This window comes from Pagrus pagrus, assembly GCF_965226575.1.
Source record: "Pagrus pagrus genome assembly, chromosome: 21".
NCBI lineage: Eukaryota > Metazoa > Chordata > Actinopteri > Spariformes > Sparidae > Pagrus > Pagrus pagrus.
In genome coordinates, this window is record NC_140208.1 from 6,514,797 (window position 1) to 6,536,990 (window position 22,194).

Consider the following 22,194-nt stretch of genomic DNA (forward strand, 5'->3'; position numbering starts at 1 on the left):
AACAGAAACGAGCTCCACGAGCCAGATAATCACTGTGTGAAACACTTTCCACTGCCAAAGACATGTTTTAGATTAACTTTACCAAGTCCCTCATTTTATAAACACAAAAGACTTTTTAAGACTTTTGTCAGATTAATTTTAATAATAGCATCGTAAACATGTTTATTGTTAGATTGTAAGACTTTTATGATCACATGTTAACAGTTTATGGATTGCTTAAAGGAACAGTTCACCCCAAAATTAAAAAAAAATCAGTCATTATCTCCTCACCAACATGCTGATGGAAAGTCAGGACGAGTTTCATAGAAAGCTGCGACGCTGTTTAGCTGTGAAGCTCCAGAAATGTTTCGTGGACTACAAAACTTCGCCTGACTTTCCATCAGCATGGAGGCTCTTAATATAAAGCGTAGCCTGGACGCCTGCCACCTCACGTCCCTCTCTCCTCTTAAACACAGTTCACGTTCTGCCCTCCCCTCCGGTGATCTCACCGGCTGTATCAGCTGGACGCTCTCTGGGAAATTGCCCATGAAGGTGAGCGTGCTGATCCGCTGGGAGAGCCGCGGGATCTTGCTGAAGCGCACCATGAAGCGGTCCTCCTCGCTGAGCTCGTCCAGGGGCCTGCCCTCGCACTCGTAGTTGTGGATGAGCTTCATCTCGTACTCTGTGGGGATGAAGCGCTCGAGGAGCTCCAGGAAGTCGAGGCTCAGAGCTCTCTGGTTGTACCTGAGGGGACGCAGTGAAGCAGAGGGAAATATCATCCAGCACAGCAGATTTATCTGTTGCAGAGTCGTATTGTTTAGATGATTTTCGGTACGTACGTCTCTATCGCGCAGCAGATGTCAGACGCAGCCATTCCTTCCTTCCGCAGGGTGATGGCCAGGTTTTTGGCCCTGTTGGCCTCCATCAGAGACACTTTACTGGGGGTCTTGTGGGCCCGTTTCATCTTGAGGGTCCCCACGTCCACAGGGGTGGACTGGGCCTTGGTCTTAAACTGCTCCTCAAAAACAGCCATGTTAAGCTCCTGAGGAAGGTGAAAGAGAGATGAAATTAAAGCTGATGATGACGTTCATGTTGTTGGCGGCGCAGTGAGGAAAAAAACAAGCTAACAGACGTTTTTCAAAGCGGATATTTTGACTCGTCGTGGCACAAAAAGCACAAATGAAACCAGAACAATTGACAGAACGGAGCCGTTGTTAACGTTAATGTGCTTCACCTGTGGTCTTCCTGCTGTTAGAGTCAAAATGTCTGCTGTGAAAAGCGTCTGTTGTGTGAATGACATCGGGGAAATTATAGTTTCAGAGCAGAGACGCTGGATAAAAACAAGACTGGTAAAATAAAATACTGTTATTATAAAGCATTCAATGAACCATTGAATAACACGCTGTTTATTCACCCGCATGACTTCTCTGGTGACATGAAACTGACTGGTGTGTATTTATATCACACACACGTGTTATTACACCATTTTAATCCTAATACGCTGCAAAACTTGTCTGATTTCTGACAAAATATGTCATTACACTTACTTTAAGACGCAATTACCTAGAAAGTAACATGTGATTGACTTCTTTTTAGACATTTTTACTTCTTCCACTGGCTGATTTGTTTTCTTACTTTCACTCAGTAAGTAAGAAAATGTCCTAAATACACATTCAGGAGTTTATTGTAGTTCAGAATCTGCTCTGCAAATGTCTGAAAACTGGTGCAAATTTAATGAGATCATGTATCATTTGCATATGTACACATAAAATGTGAGAAAACTTGTAATATAAAACATAATTGTCTTGATGAAAGTGAACAACTGGGGAAGTTTCATGAAGATATGTATCCGTCAAAGGTTGAACCTACTCAGCTGTAGTGTCAACGATAAACATAATCTTAATCAAGAATAAAATAAAATATATATATGAAATGTATACAGTATGCAGTCGAAACAAAGCTGAAACAGGAAGTGTTCAGACCTCCAGGATGTGCTCGTCGTCCAGCTCGTTGAAGACGGTTCCTGTCACCTGGTTGGATTTGAGCGCCTGCCAGTTCAACAGCGGCATTCTGTATTTGGTTTGGATGGGTTTCTTCTTCTTATAACCTACAAGAACGAATAAAAGAAACGTATCTGTTCATCAAAACTTTTATCTATGAGACTTTTCTCTGGTATTACCAAACTCCAGCCATCTTAAACATATTTAAACTAAATGTTGTATGAATGAAAAAGAGCCCTGCTCGTCTCTGGCTGTGGACTCACCGGAGCTAACATCTGTCAAACCACCTCCAGGAGCCAGCGGGGGTGGAGGAGCTGCTGGTGGTGGAGGAGGAGGAGCTGCAGTTGAGACAGGAAGTGGCGGTGGTGGAGGAGGAGGAGGAGGAGGAGGAGGAGGAGGAGGCTGAACCGTTGCTGCCTGCAGAGGAGCCTCAGAGAGGTGAGGCTGAGGGTCTGAGGAGGGAGGAGCGGCTTCGTGGTCGTTACCTGTATCTGTTTCATCTTTAGCTGTCAGAGGAACAACAACACTGTTAGTTTAAGTTAAACCGGCGCCTCAAACTAACTGAATATATTTGCTTTTGTTCAAAGTCACAACATGTGAGTGAATATGACATTTCCTAGCAAAGCTGCTCGATCAGAGTAAGTGGCAGTTTTTGTCGGCGGTGCAGATGAAACTAGAATGTCTCTTTCTGAAGCTAAAATAAAGTTTCAAGAAAAGTGAAATACTCATTATTTCTTCATGGACTTTAATGCGACTGCTTCCTGTCTCATCTGAAAGTTAATTCAAGAACAGAACCTGAGGCGTCGCGACTCGTCTCCTCATGCAGAGCAGCTTTATGAGACGGAGGACGAGGCGCTCGGCTTCAGACTCAATATATTTGACCACCAGCCCTCAGGTTACGAGAGTTTCACGATATTCCTCATCACTTCTGTAACAGATCCCGGCTCTGACCTTTCTCTACCACGTGCTGGATGACGGGCACCACCTGGAGGTCCAGGTGACCGGAGGAGGAGCGCTCCATCCGGACCAGCCCCTGCTCCACCAGATCCTGGACTCTGGACTCCAGCTCCTTCAGGGCCTGAGTGGACCGGTCCTTGTCCCTCTCTTGCTCTCTCTCCCACTCACGTTCCAGCTCTCTCTCTCGTTCTCGCTGCTGCAGAAGAGTCACCTGAGAGCACGACTCACGCAGACTCTCCTGCGACAGACAACACCAGGAAACACCATCTCTATATGAAAACTGCTTTCTAGTGTCAAACTCTGCACACGCATCAGTCCACACACTGAAGCTCAGACATTCAACTGGAGGAACAAGAAGACAAACACGTATTTTATGGTGAACTCCACCTTTAGGAGCTCCACTTCCTTCGTGGTCTGAATGAGCTTCTTCTCCAAATCGGAGACTTTCTCCATCGCCTCCTTCTCATTCTCCTCCAGCCTGTTGTTCAACTGAGACGCAGAAACACGACTTTCACTTGTGTCTGTATCACCTGTGATCAGAGATGGACAGTGTGTGTGTGTGTGTGTGTACCTGTGTGTTGTGCTCCTGCAGCTCCTCCATGTGCTCCAGCAGAGCGTTCTTGGTCTCTGCGTCCTCCAGCAGAGCTCCCACATCGAACACGTTGTCCAGGTAGGCCTGAATCTGCACCAGCAGCCGGTCGCTCTCTGTGAACTTCAGCTTCTGCTCAGAAACACAGGAAATACAGCCAGTAATCACCACGTTGTCACTAAAAAACAACATGTTATGATTTGTAAAATGCAGATTCTTCTGCGCTCTAAACTGCAGGAGGAATGAAATGTCCTCTGACTGAAGGGTCAAAGGTCAAACCCACCTCCAGGTAGTCGTCCAGCCCGTGGCGGGTGAACTCGTACTGCAGGTGGACCCTGAAGTTCATGTTTTCCACTGAGTGAACCACAATGTTGATGAACTGCATACAGGCCACCTGGTGGACAAACAGAGGTGATGCATGCTGCTGTTTGAAGACAGGACGAGGCGAAACACTCTGCAGGTGAGATTACTGTGGTTGGTAACGACTCGATGACTCAGATGTTTCAGAATAAAATCCATACCGCAATAATTAGCTGACCGACAGAAACTCAATCAAGAACTATTTTGAGAAATGATTCATCATTTTAGAAATGAATAGAGAAAACAATCCAAATATCTGTTTCAGTTCTTCTTTTCTTTGTCTTACAGCAACAAAATATAACTTCCTGCAGTTTGTGTTGACTCTCAAATCCCAGGTTGTCAAACTCGGAAGAATTGGACGATGTGGGGATGACACTCGACAATCAACCATCTTTAACAGGGGAGTCACATTTTGTTGCTGTAACATTAAACTCAACATCTTTTAGACAGAACTGGAGCTGTGAATTTATGCTGAATTCAAATGAAACTCATTGTTCGCAGTAACTCGACAGCTTGAACTCAAACGCATTCATATCGGCGGGTTCAACCATTAAATGTTACATGAGTTCATTTTGCATTCTCACAGTTTTGAGAGAAAAATGAGTCGAATCAAACGATCACGACAACATTAAAACTGTTCAGTCGACTGCTGTCGCGTCCTGCACACAGTCTGTTTAATTAATAGGATGACTGACATTTAGTGAATGGCTCTGTTAACTCAGAGCCTCTATCATAAAGACAATTAGTCAATTAGTCTCCTTTTCTCTCCTCTGCTTTAACAGCAAGTCAGTATGGAAATGTTTACAGTGTGTTTTACAGCAGAAACAGATTATGTCCGGACGTATAACGTGTCAGAGTAACAGCACAGTTCTCATCATTACTCATTATAACATTAGTCATTTTAAAACGGTGACTTCACTGATTCATAATCGCACTATCTGACTCATGATGGACCTGAGATAACACCTTTTTTCAAAACACACACTTTTCTTGTCAACACCTGGCACCTACATTGCCCACAATGCAACTAAACCACCGACAGCTCATTTAGAGATTCCTGTGGGTTGTGCTGGCAGCAGCTAATGCAGCCTGCAGGAGAGATATCAGTCAGCTCGCTTCTTTCAAACTGCACGGCAAACAAGTCTTATAAATAGGTTAGGAAACAAAAACCCCACGACTCAAACCCCTGTTTTTATTTCCCGTCTCCCTTCTTTCTCTCTCGTCTGAAAACAGGAACCAAAGGGTCCAGTTGAATGAAGAGACGGCTCAACTCCCCCCAGTATCGTTCCAACGGACACCGGTCCATCATCCATCCCCTCACCCGCCTTCCCTCCCTCTGAACGCTTAATCCATCCCTCCTCCATCATCTTAAACCTTCATCCATCAAACTTTCAGTCTTCAGATTCATCAGACACAAGTGGCATCACTTGACGACGTTTATCAGCTCTCCTTTTAATTACAATGAGATTTTACTGGTGATTATAAGCGTGCGTATCAGATGACCGGGACCGGTATCAAGTGGAGCGCTCCATCGAGTTATTAAACTCCTCTCCTCCTCTTTGTGTAGTATTACTTTACATGAAATCACATGTAGTCTCACAGGATGGCTGACGGGTGTCATGGTTTCAGCTGAGTGCTTAAAAAACAAATAACTTAATAAAAAAAGCTCATTTCTTTCTTAGTCTTTTTTCCCTCCGATCACTTTTAAACAGTGAAACCGTCTCTGTTTGCCTGATGAAGGTCTGGTATCATATGAAAGTTAGATAAGGTGCAGGAGTTAGCACGCAACTTTTGGCCTACTTATGACTCACCTACACACCTGGCTCCTGAAATAGATGTGCAAAGTATTTTTTTTCTGTTTTGAAACAGTGAAATATCGACAGACAGACTAAAAACAATAAAACAACTAACAAAAAAAACAAGTTATTCAGTTCATAACGTCCACGTCAGTTGCAAAGACATCCAAACAGTGACTCAGATCTGGACGCACAGGAGCATCTTTACCATGAAGTCGATGTTGCTGTCCTCCTTGCAGAAATACTCCATGAGCTTCTCAAAGCGACTCTTCTCTCCACACACCTGAAAAACATTCATTCAGAGAAGAAAACAAATCAGATGCGGCTGGATCTCCTTTTATTGTGTTGATGTGTGAGACTTTCTTCTGACGACGGACCAGAATAAATAAACTTTTACATGATGTCCTCTCCATGTGCACACACACGGGGGCAGTGTGCGCACACAGAAGATGGATTATAAAACAATATTACAATAATCCTCCTGTCTGTTTAGACTTTACACTCTTCCGCACACAAATCACACACATACCTCAGCGAACATGTGGTCTGGATGTAGTTTGTGGGAAATCTGCGTCTGTTTAAGTAGATTTATTTAAGTCCCTTTTTTTAAAATCATTGCTTTTTGGCGTTTTGTAGCTTTAGGACATGGAAAGAGTGACAGGAAATGGGATGAGAGAGAGGAGAATACAAATACTCAAGGAAAGTACTTCAAGTTTGTACAGATAGATAGATATGTGAGTACTTGTTGTTGCCATTAGTAGTTTTATCGTTGTAGTAGGTTTTTTAAGTGTTTCATATCATGTCATTGTGTGTAAGAACAGCTCAGACGACGAGTGGCTGATGTGGATCCAAACAAATAAAAAAAGACACAAGATGCTGGTTCTTCCTCCCCCACTGTTCAGGTTCAGCCGAGCTGAGACACAAACAGAAATAAAGGCAATAATAAAACCAACTACACGTCGTATTGTGCAGGATAATTGCTCTATTACACACAGCCGAGCGTGCTCTTCATTCTGCAGGCGAACCATTAAAAACAAGGCTGCGGTGGTTTTTCCCCCACAGTGCAGCGGACGAGTGTTTGTTTGGGAGAAAAACAGGGAAAAAATATGTGGCTAAGTGATAAATGTGTTTTCTTTACTAACAGCTCAGCAGATTCCCTGTCTCCTCCATTAGTGGTACTGTCTGTTTGTGGTCTTTCACTCTGCCTCCCCCCTTTTTGCCCACTCATGTCGCCTAAATAATGCAGCACGCCAACCTGACAGCCTGCGCAGCCCAAAACAAAGCCCACGTTCTGCTACTGAGGGACACATAAGCCAGCTGCTGGCTCAGCGCCCGCCTGCCTCTGCTTTACCAGCCATCTATCGCTCGTTCTATCTTTCTCCGAGTCTCTCTCGCCCACACACACACACACACACACACACACACACACACACACACACACACACGTCGGCGTTGCACCAAAACAAGAGCCACTCAGTGTGATACTCAAGTCACCGCTGTGGTAACTGATGCTGGACTAATCAACCGGGCGAGGTGAAGCCCGACGCTGCCAGAGGGTCTGGTACTACAAACTGACAGGTTGTCATTTCTCACTTCTTTTTTCTTTTCTCACAGGATAAGTCTGCTGATGTTTACCGCTTTTATTTTCCTGTAAAACGACCAAAACCAACAGTGAAAGTATCTACAAACAATTATCGTGCGTGCATCCAAAGCCTGAGGAAATCACATTCATCGACGCCGATCCACAGAAAGCTTTGGTGTCAGATCTCTGACACAACCTGAGCCATGTGTTCAGATTCAAAGATTACATCTGGTGATTTCTGTCAATAAACCACATAAAAAACACCAGAACAAACAACGAACATGCATCATCCGATATCTTTCTTCCTCATTGTTGTTAAAAACACATGAATGAGCCACACTACTGCACACACACTGCAGTTTAGTTTGACTCAATCCCACACACACCGTCCTGCTGCCACAAATACGCACTAGAGCGCCAAATGTGGATTCATCCACTGCTGAAAATAGTCCCCAACAAATGAACTATTTCCTCCTGTTTGAGTAATGTTTTATAAAATGACAGAGGTCTTTTAAATGAAGTTACAATAGAAACTCCTGCTGCTGCTGCTTGTTGCAGGGCAGTTCACTAATAATAGCCGCTCCTGGTTCAGGTTCGTTCTCTTCCCGTCTGAGTTGTTGTAGCCGCAGGAGGCGACGGGTCGGCAACAGTTGCTGCTTTCTCAGGCAAAGATGAGAGAAGGCCAAGGAGAGGTCAGAGGAGCTCAACAAGTGTTTCGCATATTTCCGCCTCTTCAGTCAGTTTTCGTCTGGCGCTGTGACAACTGGGCCGAGCAGCTGACGGGGGGGAGGCAGGTGGGGCCGGGGTTCCCCTTAACCTGCTCTGAAATGCATTAAAGGGCTGCTGGTATGTGGCTGCTGTAACGCTAACACCGCTTCTAAGTTAAGCGTAGTTTAAAATATATGCGTTGGGATGTGGGTTGAGTCATCCCTGCTGCTCGCACAGGAGCGCAGCTTGGAAGTGAACAGATTCATGAAGTGGAAATAGTTTTAAGGACGAAGGAAAACAACGTGTGTGTGAATCATTGCAACACAAGAATTGTAGATGGCCAGCAGGGGGCGACTTCACAGGTGGTCAGACTTATTTCCAGACAAGTTCAAATGCATGTAAACAGATGATTGTTCAGTAAAAAGTCTACGAGCCTCTTTGAAGTTGTCGAAGGCGGAGAGGATGATGTCGTGGCCTCCTCGCACCAAACACACGGCCGCCAGCAGCTCCAGCACCAGAGCTTTGGTCCTGAGAAGAATGATTGAAGGCACATTTATTCTTCTTCTTTCATTTATTCATTTTTTAAAATTTTTACACGTTTTGTATTTTTCTTCCCCCCAAAAAAAAAAACCCCCACCGACACACAGATTACAGTTCATGCTCCGTACCTCGGGTTTCTGTTGTTGAGGCTCAGCGTGATCTCGTTGACGCAGCAGGGATGCTTCATCACAAGGTTGAACCCAGACTGACCACACACACACACACACACACACACACACACACACGCACACACACACACACACACACAGTTATCATTTGACTCGTTAGGTGTTGTTTATCCGAGGAAGTGAATGACCGCCAGAAAATAAGAGAAAGAAATGAGAGAACTTTGACTTAAACTAAAATTTCATTTACTCGGTCAGAAGCCAAAATAACCAAGTTCCTCATTAGTAGATTTAGTTTTTAAAACTTTGAATCATTTCTTTTCTTTTGCTGGCAGAAATGTTCTTCCACACACACTGTATCTGTCAGATTGAAGGCCAGGAGGAAACAAAGGTGTTTTTTTAACTACACGTTGAGCAGGCGCTTTGGAGTACCTGATAGTTCATGATGGCACGTAAACACATGATGCAGAGGTGAACGTCGTCCGTCTGGCTCACAACACGAGACGTCCTCAGGGCTTTCCTGTTGTGGAGAGACAGTTACGGCTTTGTCGTCCCTACACCTGCACTGAGATAAACTGCAACTGTGTGTGACACAATCTATACATCAATCGCCGACTCCCAGATTGCAATATGGCAAAAGTTGTAGCAGATACAAAGGAGCGCTGCAGACGAACACCCCCCTGTGTAATGAGAGGTTCGAGTGTGTGTTGACATTTCTCACATTCACACTCAAACAAGTCGCACAACACCTACACACACAGGCGTATTCGGTATGACAAGAATGCAGTCGCTTCAGATTAGATGGTTAAGATTGCGGGCGTGTGCGTGTGTGTGTGCGTGTGTGTTCAAGTGTCACAACTTCATCTGCAGTGTGACATCAACACAAACGCCCCTTTTCCGCCACAAACCTCCAGACTTCATGTTCTTGGTGTGATCCGCTGTCAGGACTTATTAAATTATTTTCTGGCTGCTGTCAGAAGTTAAAAAAGCCTTCGACAGTTCAAACCTGTAAAACACGACGACAACCTGACGCGATATGACAACAAAGCGTGCGTGCGTGTGTGTGATATGAGCCAGTCAGCCATTTTGTTTGTTTGACAGTGTGTCTTCTGTATTGATTTAACCGTCTTTGGATGTCAAATACAACCGTGTCATCTGTCGAAGCAGATTAAGGGCAGTTTGTCAGAGGCTGCTGGTGGTGACTGAAGTGAATCAGTGATCAGATGAAGGATTTCTGTGTTTTCATGTGGTTGTGTACATTCAGTATACAGCATGTCTACATGTGCAGTAGGTATTTAATGCAAATCACAATGTATAAAGAACAACCTGCTGTCTTTTTAGCTTCACTAAATAGCCAAAAGTATGTGGACAACTCTGGTTTGGCCTGGCTCCTATTAGAAAAGGACAGATATCCATCTGAACAGCTGGGACATCACACCCATCACACGTCACTCACTGACCTGACTGTGAAGGTCTTGCTGGCCTTCGAGCCGCTGTGAGTCGGCGAGTTACTGGCACTTCTGCTCAGATCCTCCGCCGACTTCTCCAGAGTTTTGTTTTTGTCCGTGGGCAGCGTGCCGTTGTCCAAAGTGTCCGCATCGTACCTGTGAGTCACAGAATCAGAGATTACTCTCACACTAATGCAGCCCGCAGACGTATTCATGAGATTGTTTGATTCAGTGACAGGAAGTGTTTGTGTGAAGGAGATAACACAAAAATAGTTCAGACTCGACTGTTCCAGGAATTAACAATAATGGCGTTTCTGGCTGATACCTACGTGACGGCGCTGTGTGCAAACGACAGATAATCCACGAGAACGTCCAGGCCTTGATTTTCCTCGTTGAGGAACTCCTGAGCCCAGCTGCAGGGAGGGAACACATTCAGGGAGACACCAGGAAACAGAAAACTTCACAACAGTAACATTTAAAGACACAAGTCACATCTTGCAAATGTTAAGTTATGACCGACGTTACATATAAACACAGGTTTAATCTAATTACACTGTATTAACATGTAGATGAACATATTTATAATTAAAGTCTCAAATGCTTCAGTTAAACTCATTTTTTACATCTGTGAATATTTAACAGTGTGCTGAAGTTTTATCTGAAGCTCTTATCAGCTCAACTTTCATTTGTTTCTGACTCTACAAAGTCCTGTTTTCCAGATGAGAGTTGGAGTGAGACTCACCCGATATAATTGGTCCGGAGGGAAATCTCCAACTCTCTCAGGATCTGAGTGGATTCCTGCACGCGTCTCTTAAACTGACAGAGCACATGAAGCGAAGTTATAGGGTCAGTAAATGGTTAATTATTCAGAAAATACAAAAAAGATGCCAAAACAGTTCAGTGCACAGATTTGTAGAGGATTTAATAATCAATCACAATCAAAACAAAAGCTTTATGCGAGCAGTATGTAGGTGTGTGTCAACTGGTACACCTGGTCTGTCAGTATTGAGTGTTTCATCTACTTCAGTTGTTTAGGAGAACGCTGCAACGCTGTTTTGCTGTGAAGCTCCAGAAATGTTTTGTGGACTACGACACTTCCCCTGACTTTCCATCAGCATGGAGGATGAGGAGGCTGAATTTTTGTTTTTGGATGAACTTTTCCTTTAAAGGTGTGTCTCACTTGATAAGGCTCACGTTCTTGTAAATATTTGCGCTCACGTCTGAGATAAGTTCTCTACGTCGGTAGAATCGCTTATTTTCAGTCTTTGCCACAAAAAGATAAAGAATTTTATCGACACCATTTTTCCAGGAAACACTCTGATAAAATTATTCTGTCATTATTTTCACACCAAACAGAAACTCAACTTTAACCTGAGCAGAGTGATGTGAGTTTATTTCACCTTCCGACTGACTCCTCCGTGATCCAGATGACTCTTCAGCTTATCCAGATAGGCGGACGGTGGATTCTTCACTTGAAACCTCTCCTGAAGATGCAGAGAAACACACACACACACACACACACACACACACACACACACACACACACACACACACACACAAACCTCTAATTATATTTGATTGCCGCTGCAGTGAGGGGGGGGGGGGGGCCCAGAGGGCAGAGCTCAGCTCAGCCAGTTTGATTACACAGCGTCTCTTATGCAAATAGATCTGATCTTAACAAGTTTCCAGAAATGATTCAACTGTGGTGCAGCACACACACACACACACACACACACACGCACACACACACGCACACACAGTCCCACTCGGACCATTAACTGAACATTTTTCTCAGTTTTTTAAATTGCCCTTTGAAGGAAAAGACTCATTAACAGCTCACAGAAATCAAAGTGAAATGTTTCTGGCTTCGTTTTTGCAGAATTATAATTATTATTGGATTAATAACAGCTGAGTGAGTCACAGTGGGACAGTGACAGGTGTCCTCTGCCACTCTCTCGTCATGACTCAGGTTGTTATGGACCCCCTGTGGTTACTACGGTGATGTACAATATTAATGAGCTTCCTCCTGCGTGTGTGTGTGTTTAGGTATCTGGATGGTATTCACACTGTGTCAGTATATTGATCAGCCTTCACTGCTTATACTGTAAGTCAGCTGCACGTAGACCATGAGCCATGAATCCGATTGTTTGTGAGTGATGACAGAGTGGACGGCGCTGACATTGTTGGTGTAAAGCGTGATGAAAATCTCGAGCTCGGACTCGCCTGGTCACAGATCAGGTCCCACTTCTTCTCGTTGTCGTACTGACTGAGGATCTTCACCTTGTCTGGAGGAAGATTCATCGTGTTCTGGAAACAGAGAGAGAAGAAGAGAGGACTTAAACCTGCTGAATCACAGACAAGAATTAACGAATGTGCTCATTATTTATCTGGTTTGGTCATTTTAAGGACAACCTAACTGCTAACTGTAGCTGCTATTAGCTAGTTAGCTCAGTAAGCCATGCAGTTAGTGGTTCAGACTGGGAGCCTGCAGGTTAGTATGCTAACTTCAGTAGACGTCTCTACAACACACTACACAGATGTCATAAAGTCAAAACTGTTATTTATTCACATCCTGTTGATACATTTTAAATGAACTGTAATGTTTTCTTTCACTGAAGGAAACAAAAGGTCTCTGGAGAAACATCAGAAATGCTTCTTTGGCCTTCGAGCCTCTGAGTGGGAGTGATGGTGTACGAGTGATCGGCTGCTCAGACACAATGGAAACATACTCCTGCTGAAGGTTACAAGCCAGGCACAGGAAGCATCTTGTTAGCCGTGGCACTGAAAATTAAAGGTCGAGTGTGTAGGATTGGGTGGCGTTAGCGGTGACGTTACAGACTGCAGTCCCTCTCCAGAGCCTGTGTTCAGTCTGTTTGCTCTGAGCTGTGGCACAAACATGGTGGACTCCTGTTTAACCACATGAATTAGCAGGTAGGTTTTCTAACTGTCCAAAGTGCCTCTGTCAGCGATCTGGCTAATAAACTGTCTAACCTGCAAACTGTGGCACATTTTATCCACTGGTGGATGTTTGTCGAGTTGCAGTAACAGATGACAGAAAGCTCCTGTGCAGTTCAGCTGCAAGTCTTAGCCTCTTTTTATGTTGAGCTTCAGGCTGCTGTCAGCTGTAGTCAGTGTCACCGAGAGCCGGTAATAGTAGGGTGATGGCTACTGGTAATGAGCAAACAACTTCTTTGTCTTTGCAGAAAGTTCAAATGTCTCATTGTTATGTTTCTGCTGGGCTGACGATATATAGATTCAGCATGAACATCGCAATGTAAAATTCAAGTAAGGCGATGAACTCCAACAAGTCCTGCTACAACTGTTTTGCTGCATACTTGCACAGTTCTCATTTTCCGTGACTAATCTACAAGGGAGGTCCGATCTAAGGGTTCTTGGATACACAGGAGGACATTTGGGTTCTGCATTCACAGCGATCCAACAGTCACAATCATTCTAGATCCATTTATCAAACACTGCAGGGCCTGGTTTGGTTGTTTAATAAATTGCATTCCCAACAAATCAAATCAAATCAAAAACCAATCAAATCATCCCGACCTTAATTTTCTGTATATAATATCCACAACAAACTGTTTCCAGACATACCCGAATAAAAGTGAGTAGTCTATCCAGCCTGATTTATTTTGTGTTCAGGTTCGTACCTTCAAACTCTCGTGTTAGACTCAGTCCTAGAAACAATAGGACAACAAACACAGGACCCCCGGACACGTCACCGCTGTGGAGCCTCCTTTAATAATACATGGCTCCAGTGTGAAGGATTTCATTGTCACTCAGAGGGACATTACCGTCCTCTTTAAGTCACAAGTCCGGTTCTGACTCACTCTGAGTCAGAGGTCCTTGTGTCTCTTAGCGAGGCGTCACCGGTCATTATCAGCTGTGTATTTCCGTCTGCTGTCACGACAGAACAACAAGCGCGTTGCTACCACGAAGCATATTAAATAATAATGAAGCACAAATTTAAAATGTCGCTGCGTGTGTTCGTTATCTTTATCTTTAAATGCAAAGTCAGAATTTGTTTAAAAACACTAACCGATCGTGCACTTTGATAAGAACACATGCTGGCAAACCGATCAGTCTGAAACTTTGCTGTCAGCTGATGTGGTTGACGACAAATTTGTGTTTGTGAATGATAAGAGAAAACTCCCTGCTGTCTCGACGTTCTTCATAAAGTTTCTGAGAAGTCCAGATGAAAGATTCTCCACACACACACTTCACAGCCGTTAAAGCGCGACTGGTGCCCCGTATAATAAACAGCTTCAACAGACACGTCAGCTGGACTAATTATAACCCACAGACACGCACACGAAACTGGGCTAGTCGACAGGAGACACCCACTCAAGGACGCGACTTCACTTTGTTTAATTGCTACATTATCCTCCTCGTATCCCAGTCCGCCCTCACACCTCCTGCTCCCCTGTGAGTCGCTGCAACCGAACAACTCGAGGCGACCATCACGAGGCCAGAGAGAGCGTGGAGTCATCGACACTGACTCAGTCTGCTGAGGAATGTCCAGCAGCGGTTACTAAGTGTTTTTTTGCTGCGTGCTTCAGAGATAAGCCTCGACCGGACCACAAAACCAGCTTTTAAATAAGAGCATCTGTCGCTTTAATAAGATTGTTTTTAAAGCTGCAAAACACCTCAATCACTGCACGATATCTGGGCCGTATAGAGATGTTACTCACTCCTGAGGTAAAATCTGAAGCACATCAGAGATCATGCCTGCCGTGCAGAAAAACAGGCCACAGCAGATTCCACACAGTCCAGTAAATCAATGGTGCTGTGAGGCTGGATGTGGATCTGATAAATCAGGTCTGATGAATGGAGCCGGTGGGTCAATACGTGCCGGTTATATTCGGCCAGATGGATCTATTAAACCACACAAACTGAAAGAGAAAAACAACCCCGGTTTACTCTTCTGGAGAAAAAGGTTCGACGCCCTGAAAACAAGCCTTCGGATCTTCTACAAAGCATGAAATCGTCAGGACGACAAACGGGACGATTTCTTTAAAAACATCGAGTCCGCACCGATCGACCCGATAAGGACCGGAATCGACCAGTCTTCTGCGTTAGAGGTCGTCCGATGTGGCTTTTTCAGGGCCGATAACGATACCGATTATCAGATATCAAGGAGAATGAAAACAGATATTTGTTACCGATATTCATTTGTAGTAAAAATTAAAACAACAAGCGATGAAACAGTACAATACAATTTACTCAAATACCATTCTTAAGTACAATTTTCAGGTACTTTACTTGAGTATTTCCATATACTTCCTCTCCACTACACTTATTTGATACATTTAGTTACTAGTTACTTTACAGACTCAGATTATTCAGTGTTTATGGGCTACCGATCAGATATTGTTGTGGGCGTGACGATGTGTGAGAGGACGCTGCATCAGAGCTGAAGTAGCACATTTTTAAATGAGTTTATTTTACTCATACCGATACCGATCAGAAAATGTTGAATATCTGCCCTGATAATCGGCCAGGGCCCCTGACGACCAGCTGGTCAGTGTCATACATGTATAACATACATACATTATATGCTGCCCGGCCCCCAAGGGGACCGCCAGCTCGAACTAAAAGAAAGAAATTAAATATTTTATGTAATTTACCAAAAATATGTGCACTTGATCTGCTGCACCTACACTCTAGACTCCTGTCACTTTGAATAACTCCAGGGCTGAGCAATATATCATTAAAATAATATTGCTACATTTTAGCCTATATTGCAATACACAATATAAACATATCCATGTTTTGGCATCTCCTTAAAAGCATTTTATAACTGCTACTGTAGCACAGGGCGACAAAATCAAATATCACCATATTTTGGACCAAATGCCTCGACATCAACATTGCAACAATAGTGTAGGGATGATTATCGGTACTTTCACAAAATATCAGACTTTTATGGCGGGTTTTTGATCAATAATCATCAGTAATGTGGATATAAAGTGGGTGAAGTATTAAAACAGTCTGATAAGTTCAGACAATGACATGACTTTACTGGAGTGCAGCCTTTAAAACCAGGAACAGACAACACTTATGTCATATCATGATACAATGAAACAATACTGATATATTTCCCAGCCCCACACTGCTAAAATATAGTACAGAAATAAGTATTTATAGCATATAGTTTGCAGAATTTTATATACAATGGACATGGACATGGCAGGTTAAAGAGGGGGATGGCATCAGCCCTAATCATTTTGGGGTGACTGTGATATAAAATAGGAGCTGTGAGGGAACACAGTCCTCAAGATTCAAATTTTAATGAGGTAAATTTCTCTCTGTAGCTTTTTGGCGGGTGTGTGTCCTTTGTGGATCATTTTTACACACTAAGTTAAGTGTGAGAGCGTGTGGCCGTTCTTGTCACACTCAAATTGGCACCCTCTCCATGACAACCTGCACCGAAACTGCCTCAGTATCCTCGACGCTTTAAAAACCCTCTGACTCTGCTCGGACTGTGCCGATTTAAGAGGCATTAAAAAGTAAAATGGGTGACCTCTACACCTGCAATTAACACATGACTGAGCTGAGTTTATTTTAACACCACAGCAGTAATGTGATGCGTCCGTAAGCCATGTAAAACACTGGAAGCAGCTGTTAAATCGGGAATACAGGGCTCAGACTGGAAGCAGGAGAGGAAGACAATGTGTTGAATCCAGCAGACAGAAGTGGAACATTTCTTGTGTGTGTGTGTGTGTGTGTGTGTGTGTGTGTGTGTGTGTGTGTGTGTGTGTGTGTGTGTGTGTGTGTGAATGATGCATGGTGATGCAGTCCGGAAGTCTTAAACATGCTGACGATCCCAAAAAGACGGATCAATGGAATTATCATGATCACAGAAACAAGCTGCGTTTGCAGCAGTGGCTGAATTATTACTGCTGTGTCCTCATTTCCTCCTTTCTCCTGTCTTACACCAACAAGGCTGACTGTTTGTCATGTACTCATAATGATTCAATTTCAGGATCGATACATTTATCTGACGGGAAATGGCTTTAGATTTCCCAACATAGCTAAATGAAGTGTATGCATGTCAAAGTGCCAGGAGCACAGAGACAAGTTTAACACTTTCATACCAAAAGAACATAAATACACTACATGGACAGAAGTATAGGGACACCGCGACATAAGAAGCCTCCAACCAGTCGCTGATTTGTTCATTTTTAACAAGGGGGACATTGGCCGCATTGCTAGTCAACACACACACACACACACACACACACACACACACACACCTGTGTGCACTTCCCAGTGGACATAGTTGCAGGATACCTTCACCATAACTGTGACAGGCAGCAGCGTGTCCCTGTGTTCCTCGCTCTCTCCTGCAACTACACATTGTAACTTGTCACTTTGATCATGAGGGAGCACAGCCCGGTCTCCAGGATATGATGTCAGCAGTTAACATTTCTGCAAACCACAGACATGTCCAAGGTTGACATCTGTACCAAAGATGGCATATCACCTTCACATTATATGCATACCGGCCCTCTTTCACATCAGGAGGTAGAGGGGATGGAGGTGTGACATTATGGCTGACCACAGCTCGAGTCACATCACTGGACATTTCTAAGGACACCTGAGGATATTTCCATCTGTTTCTGTAGCATGGCAAGGGGGAATTTTTTTAAAGTATACCTGCGGACACTTCCATCCATTTTATGGCGACCAAAACTGGCTAAACTGGCTAAACATAACCAGAGCACAAGGGTGGGACTGACAGAAACATGCACACTTACAAAGTCGTCTGCTACATCAGCACCACAGACAGCGCGATGGATTTATCAATCAACAGCAGAGCTGGACTAGGCTAGACTCAGTCAGATAAAGGATCAATGAGTCAGGCGGGTGAAATTTACATATTCAGATGAACAACACCTCTGAACACCGGCGTCCCCCCTCGGATCGCCTGCTGCCACCACCCCTTTCATTCCGACGAAGGTTACTGAAGGCTGCAAAATATGCAAGAGGTTTTTCAGGCTTCTGTGCGGCCCAGTCAAGTCCACATCCAACTGGAAATTCAACAAATTCTTTACAGAACAAAGTCTTTTTGCACCTGGTGACAGCGACGTCCACATACTTTTGGTCATGCAGTGTATTACGAGCAGGTTACAATAGAACAAGACGTGAGCTTGACTGTATATAGGTTAGACAATATCATCGTCCGACGTGAAAGCTTGTTTTTTTAGGATATTATGATGCAGGAAAAGATGCTTGGGGAAATTAAGTTTATTGTTTCAATGGCTCCAAAATCCAAGTATAGGTCGGGCTCTGAAAGAAATCCCAGTTCACTCGGTACGCAAAAGACACATTTCACTACCTGGTGTAACTGTAACCCCACTAAACTGTTTAAGTCAGTAATATTCTGTTCATTCAGACCAGACTAACGATCAGTTTGACATCTCTTTAACCTGCTGAAAGTGCAGGACTGCTAACGAGTGAGTGAATGCTCTCTTCTGTCCGTGTCTCGGTGTGTTAATACAGTACACAAATCCACAGATGCACATTTACAATTCCACCCACTGCCGCATTCCCTGTTTGGAAATATTCAAAGTGTTATGCAAAACCTGGAGGGAAAAAGTGCTCCATGTAAATGTTGCTGTCACTGAAGCGTGTGAACACTGGCGGCACAGTCACTCAGGACTGTAGCAGCAGATTTCTGTCGCTTTCGTATTGATTCAGTTTGAAAACGCTGCAGTGGCATCAGACGCAGGCATCGTCATATGACTGAAGCATCAATATAAAACCAACCTGCTTTTATCACACTGTTAACACACACACACACACACACACACACACCGGCTCTCTGCCCTTAACCAAATCCACACCTCTGAGTCTGACACTTTCTGTCCTTCGCATCCCTTTGAGCCTCTGCAGAATGAGACCGGCTGGTTTGTATGCAGAGTATCTTCTCCACTTAACAGGAGATCTGCTATGCAGACTCAGCAGAAGATGGAGGGCGGCTTGATGAGGAGGAGGAGGAGGAGGAGGAGGAGGAGGAGGGGGAGATGATCTATATTTGGTGGGATACACTTGTGATGTAGCAAAAAAGAAAAAAAGCTGCTGTTACACCCAGGGACTGTGTTCAGGGTCGGGTAGGAAGGAGGCTTTCAGATGCAGCCGACAGTTAAACTGCTGCAGAGTGACGCCTGTTTTCATGCACATGAAATACGACATGGAGCTGCACACACTGCTGCAGCAACACGCATGTTGAGGAGGAAAACCTGCAGCAGTTGGCACAAGAAGTCTGCTGCTGGGGCATTAATTCAATGCACGGGTCGTCACATTCAGGTGTGTGTGAAGTGCTTCGTCGCTGTGGTTTAAAAAGTGCTGTTTAAATAAAGATTTACTTAGGATTAATTCCACTGCAACACAGATTGTATTTACTGTGTGGATATGCACCAAGAGTACAAACGTCATATGCAAACATCTCTCCCCATGCAAAACAGGAGGCGACAGTCGAAGCATTGGGGGTGTGACCTCTTCGATTAAGGAAAAGTTTACACAATAATGTGTTACAAGCTGTGTTTCAATCTAGAATCAGACATGTCCGTGTGCTTCTGGTCTGCTGCTGTTGAAGGGAAAACAAGGACCCAATCACACAGATACTCGTTGTGCAGACGCGGCTGGTTCAAAAGCGCTTAAAAGTCTGTTTTGGGCAAAACGGTGTGGTGTACTTTTAGTGCGAGCCCACATCTCGTGCTGTAAAGTTGAAACATGTTGAGGTGCACCACATCACAGGACAACAATGGTTCCCCTGGCATCACGTCTTCAGTGACACATCTCGATGTGATCGGCTGCTAATGCTACGCACAATGATAGGTGAGACAACAATGGGCTTCCAGCTTTGTGGCCACAGGTTTTGTTTGTCTGTTTCCCGTTTCGACACGACAATCCCCTCCGCACAGAGCACTGACCTCTGACCTCAACCCCATCCAACACCTTTTGGGATGAACTGGAAGTGCGACATCTGACACCAGAGGAGCAGACTAATGACTAACATAGTTTTGAAATGAGATGTCCAATAATCATATATGGATGTACAGTAATTCTAACGTGTCCAAATACTTCTGGCCGTGTAGTGTATTTCAGCTCCAGATGACACACTGATGCAAATAAATGCATATTAGTAATCAAATGATTCAAATCTCTAAACTGGAGGACTGTGACACTTTCCAATGAAGCATTAACGGCCTGCTGTCGCCATTAAGAGTTTAATCTCGCATGATTAATTCTGTACCATACTAATAATTCACAACTCTGAACAGAATGAATGGGATTGGATGTGACTAAAGGTATCCAGGACGATTAATGGAAAGAGGAATAACATTTGCCTAAAGCTAACAGGGAGGTTGAACTAAAAAACATCTGTATGCTCAGCTCCTAGCTGTGCCTTATATAACACTGTTAACTAAAAGTGTCACACTGGGGGAGCGTTAACCTCTTTCAACACTTAACGATCGTCCAACTCAACACTGCAGCATCCATTAACAAAACACCGAGGTCACGTCCTCGCTGTGGTGGCTGCCACTTTAGGACTTTTAAGAGTGGAGGAGATCTATTTTTTAGACTATTTCAAACTGTTCTGGAGGAAATGCAGACATTTTCATGAGCACATCACCTCCTCGCTCGCCTCCCTTCCACTGGCTCCCAGTTATTGTACTGCTCACTTTTAAGGCTGTGAATAGCCTTTCTCCTCATTATATATTTCTGGTTTGTTGACGTGTTCCCACCAGACCTCTGAGATCTGCAGATGGAGCCCTGCTGGTTACTCACAGGTCACAGTTAGTGACAAAGGGGGATCTGGGTTTTGCTATCAGAGCCCTCAAACTGTGGAGCTCTCTGCTGAACTCAGACACACTGCGTCGCTTTTACATCTCTTTCTTCAAACCTCTCTCTTCATGTACAGTAAGCCTTTGGAAATGTGTAATACTTGTTTTTTATATCATCTGCCTTGTCTGGTTTTATTTCTCCTTGTTAAACACAAGCTGTTGTTGTTAAGAAAGGTGCTATATAAATAAAGGTTATCTTGTATATATATATTAGTATTATATTTTCATTTGAAGGTGCAACATGTAAGAATCGGCCACCTGTTGAATTCATACTCAAAGCAAATAGGGAGTAGTATATCACCAAAGTAACTGCTAACTGCTGCTAACTGTAGCTGTTAGCTTAGTTAGCCATGCAGCTAGCAGACATGACTGGGAGCTCGGACCATCGAGGGAATGTTGTTGTTTACATCGCTGGTGCTTTCGGGGAGGGGCTAGCTGGTTAGCATGCTAACACAATACATAAACGTCATAAAGTCAAAACTGTTGACAATTTATAACATTTTTGAATGTTTTCCTCGAAATATTCTCACATATTGCACCTTTAAATCTCATCAGGTGAATTTTTCACGTGTGAACGGCTTCTCTCTGCTGCTTCTTCAGGCTACAATGAAGTGAAATGAAAGTGTAGTGAAAATGATATCTAACTGTTGAATTAACATTTCAGTGTGAAAAATGTCTACAATCATTTCTCCAATTGCTGTAACACTGTAATATAATTCCCATCACCTAAATGTTTAATGTAATGGGATTCAAGTTTGATTATTACAAGTAAAACCATCTGATCCTTCAGATTTAATAAGCTCATCTTTGGTCGTGTCTATCCTACAAATATAAGGGAAATCAGCTGAAACGTTTCAGACGTTTCATGACGACAGAGAACAAACATGAGCTCTTCAGCAAGAGGTGATTAGACGTGTTTTATGCTCACACTCATTGACTGAACTGCCTCGGTGGAAGTGAGCAGCATTTATCAGCTTTAATTGATTACCGTTCACCTTCAGGAGGGAAAGAAGGGAGGCCGTTTCTGTGAGTACGCTGACTGACAAGAAGCCCGAGGCCTGTTTATGTTTGATCAAATGACACATCGGCTCGACGTGATGTCACATATCACAGTGTACCTCAGAGACTCTGCTGATAAGACTCAGTGAAGAATGACTGAAGGAATGCAGTTCATCATTCAGAAAGAGGTCCGGTCACATATCCAACATAACTGCAGCGGCAGACTCAAGACTGTCTCTCCCTTGTCTG

General features: G+C 43.8%; 1 protein-coding gene across 3 annotated transcripts in view; it reads right to left on the reverse strand.

Moving 5' to 3' along the window:
- The window catches only part of fmnl1b (formin-like 1b), a 53,797-nt gene that overhangs the window by 4,928 nt on the left and 26,675 nt on the right, over positions 1-22,194 (reverse strand). For all 3 annotated transcript variants that reach the window (XM_084342293.1, XM_084342291.1, XM_084342292.1), the window contains 17 exons: positions 12,308-12,391; positions 11,485-11,568; positions 10,827-10,900; positions 10,414-10,497; positions 10,097-10,240; positions 9,069-9,156; positions 8,640-8,716; positions 8,406-8,499; positions 5,890-5,964; positions 3,809-3,919; positions 3,508-3,657; positions 3,324-3,425; positions 2,931-3,174; positions 2,243-2,485; positions 1,962-2,086; positions 819-1,021; positions 489-723 (listed from right to left, as the gene is read on the reverse strand). In XM_084342293.1, the coding sequence (XP_084198419.1) occupies positions 489-723; positions 819-1,021; positions 1,962-2,086; positions 2,243-2,485; positions 2,931-3,174; positions 3,324-3,425; positions 3,508-3,657; positions 3,809-3,919; positions 5,890-5,964; positions 8,406-8,499; positions 8,640-8,716; positions 9,069-9,156; positions 10,097-10,240; positions 10,414-10,497; positions 10,827-10,900; positions 11,485-11,568; positions 12,308-12,385 (2,211 nt within the window). In that variant the 5' untranslated portion in view covers positions 12,386-12,391. The remainder of the gene's footprint in view (positions 1-488; positions 724-818; positions 1,022-1,961; positions 2,087-2,242; positions 2,486-2,930; positions 3,175-3,323; positions 3,426-3,507; positions 3,658-3,808; positions 3,920-5,889; positions 5,965-8,405; positions 8,500-8,639; positions 8,717-9,068; positions 9,157-10,096; positions 10,241-10,413; positions 10,498-10,826; positions 10,901-11,484; positions 11,569-12,307; positions 12,392-22,194) is intronic.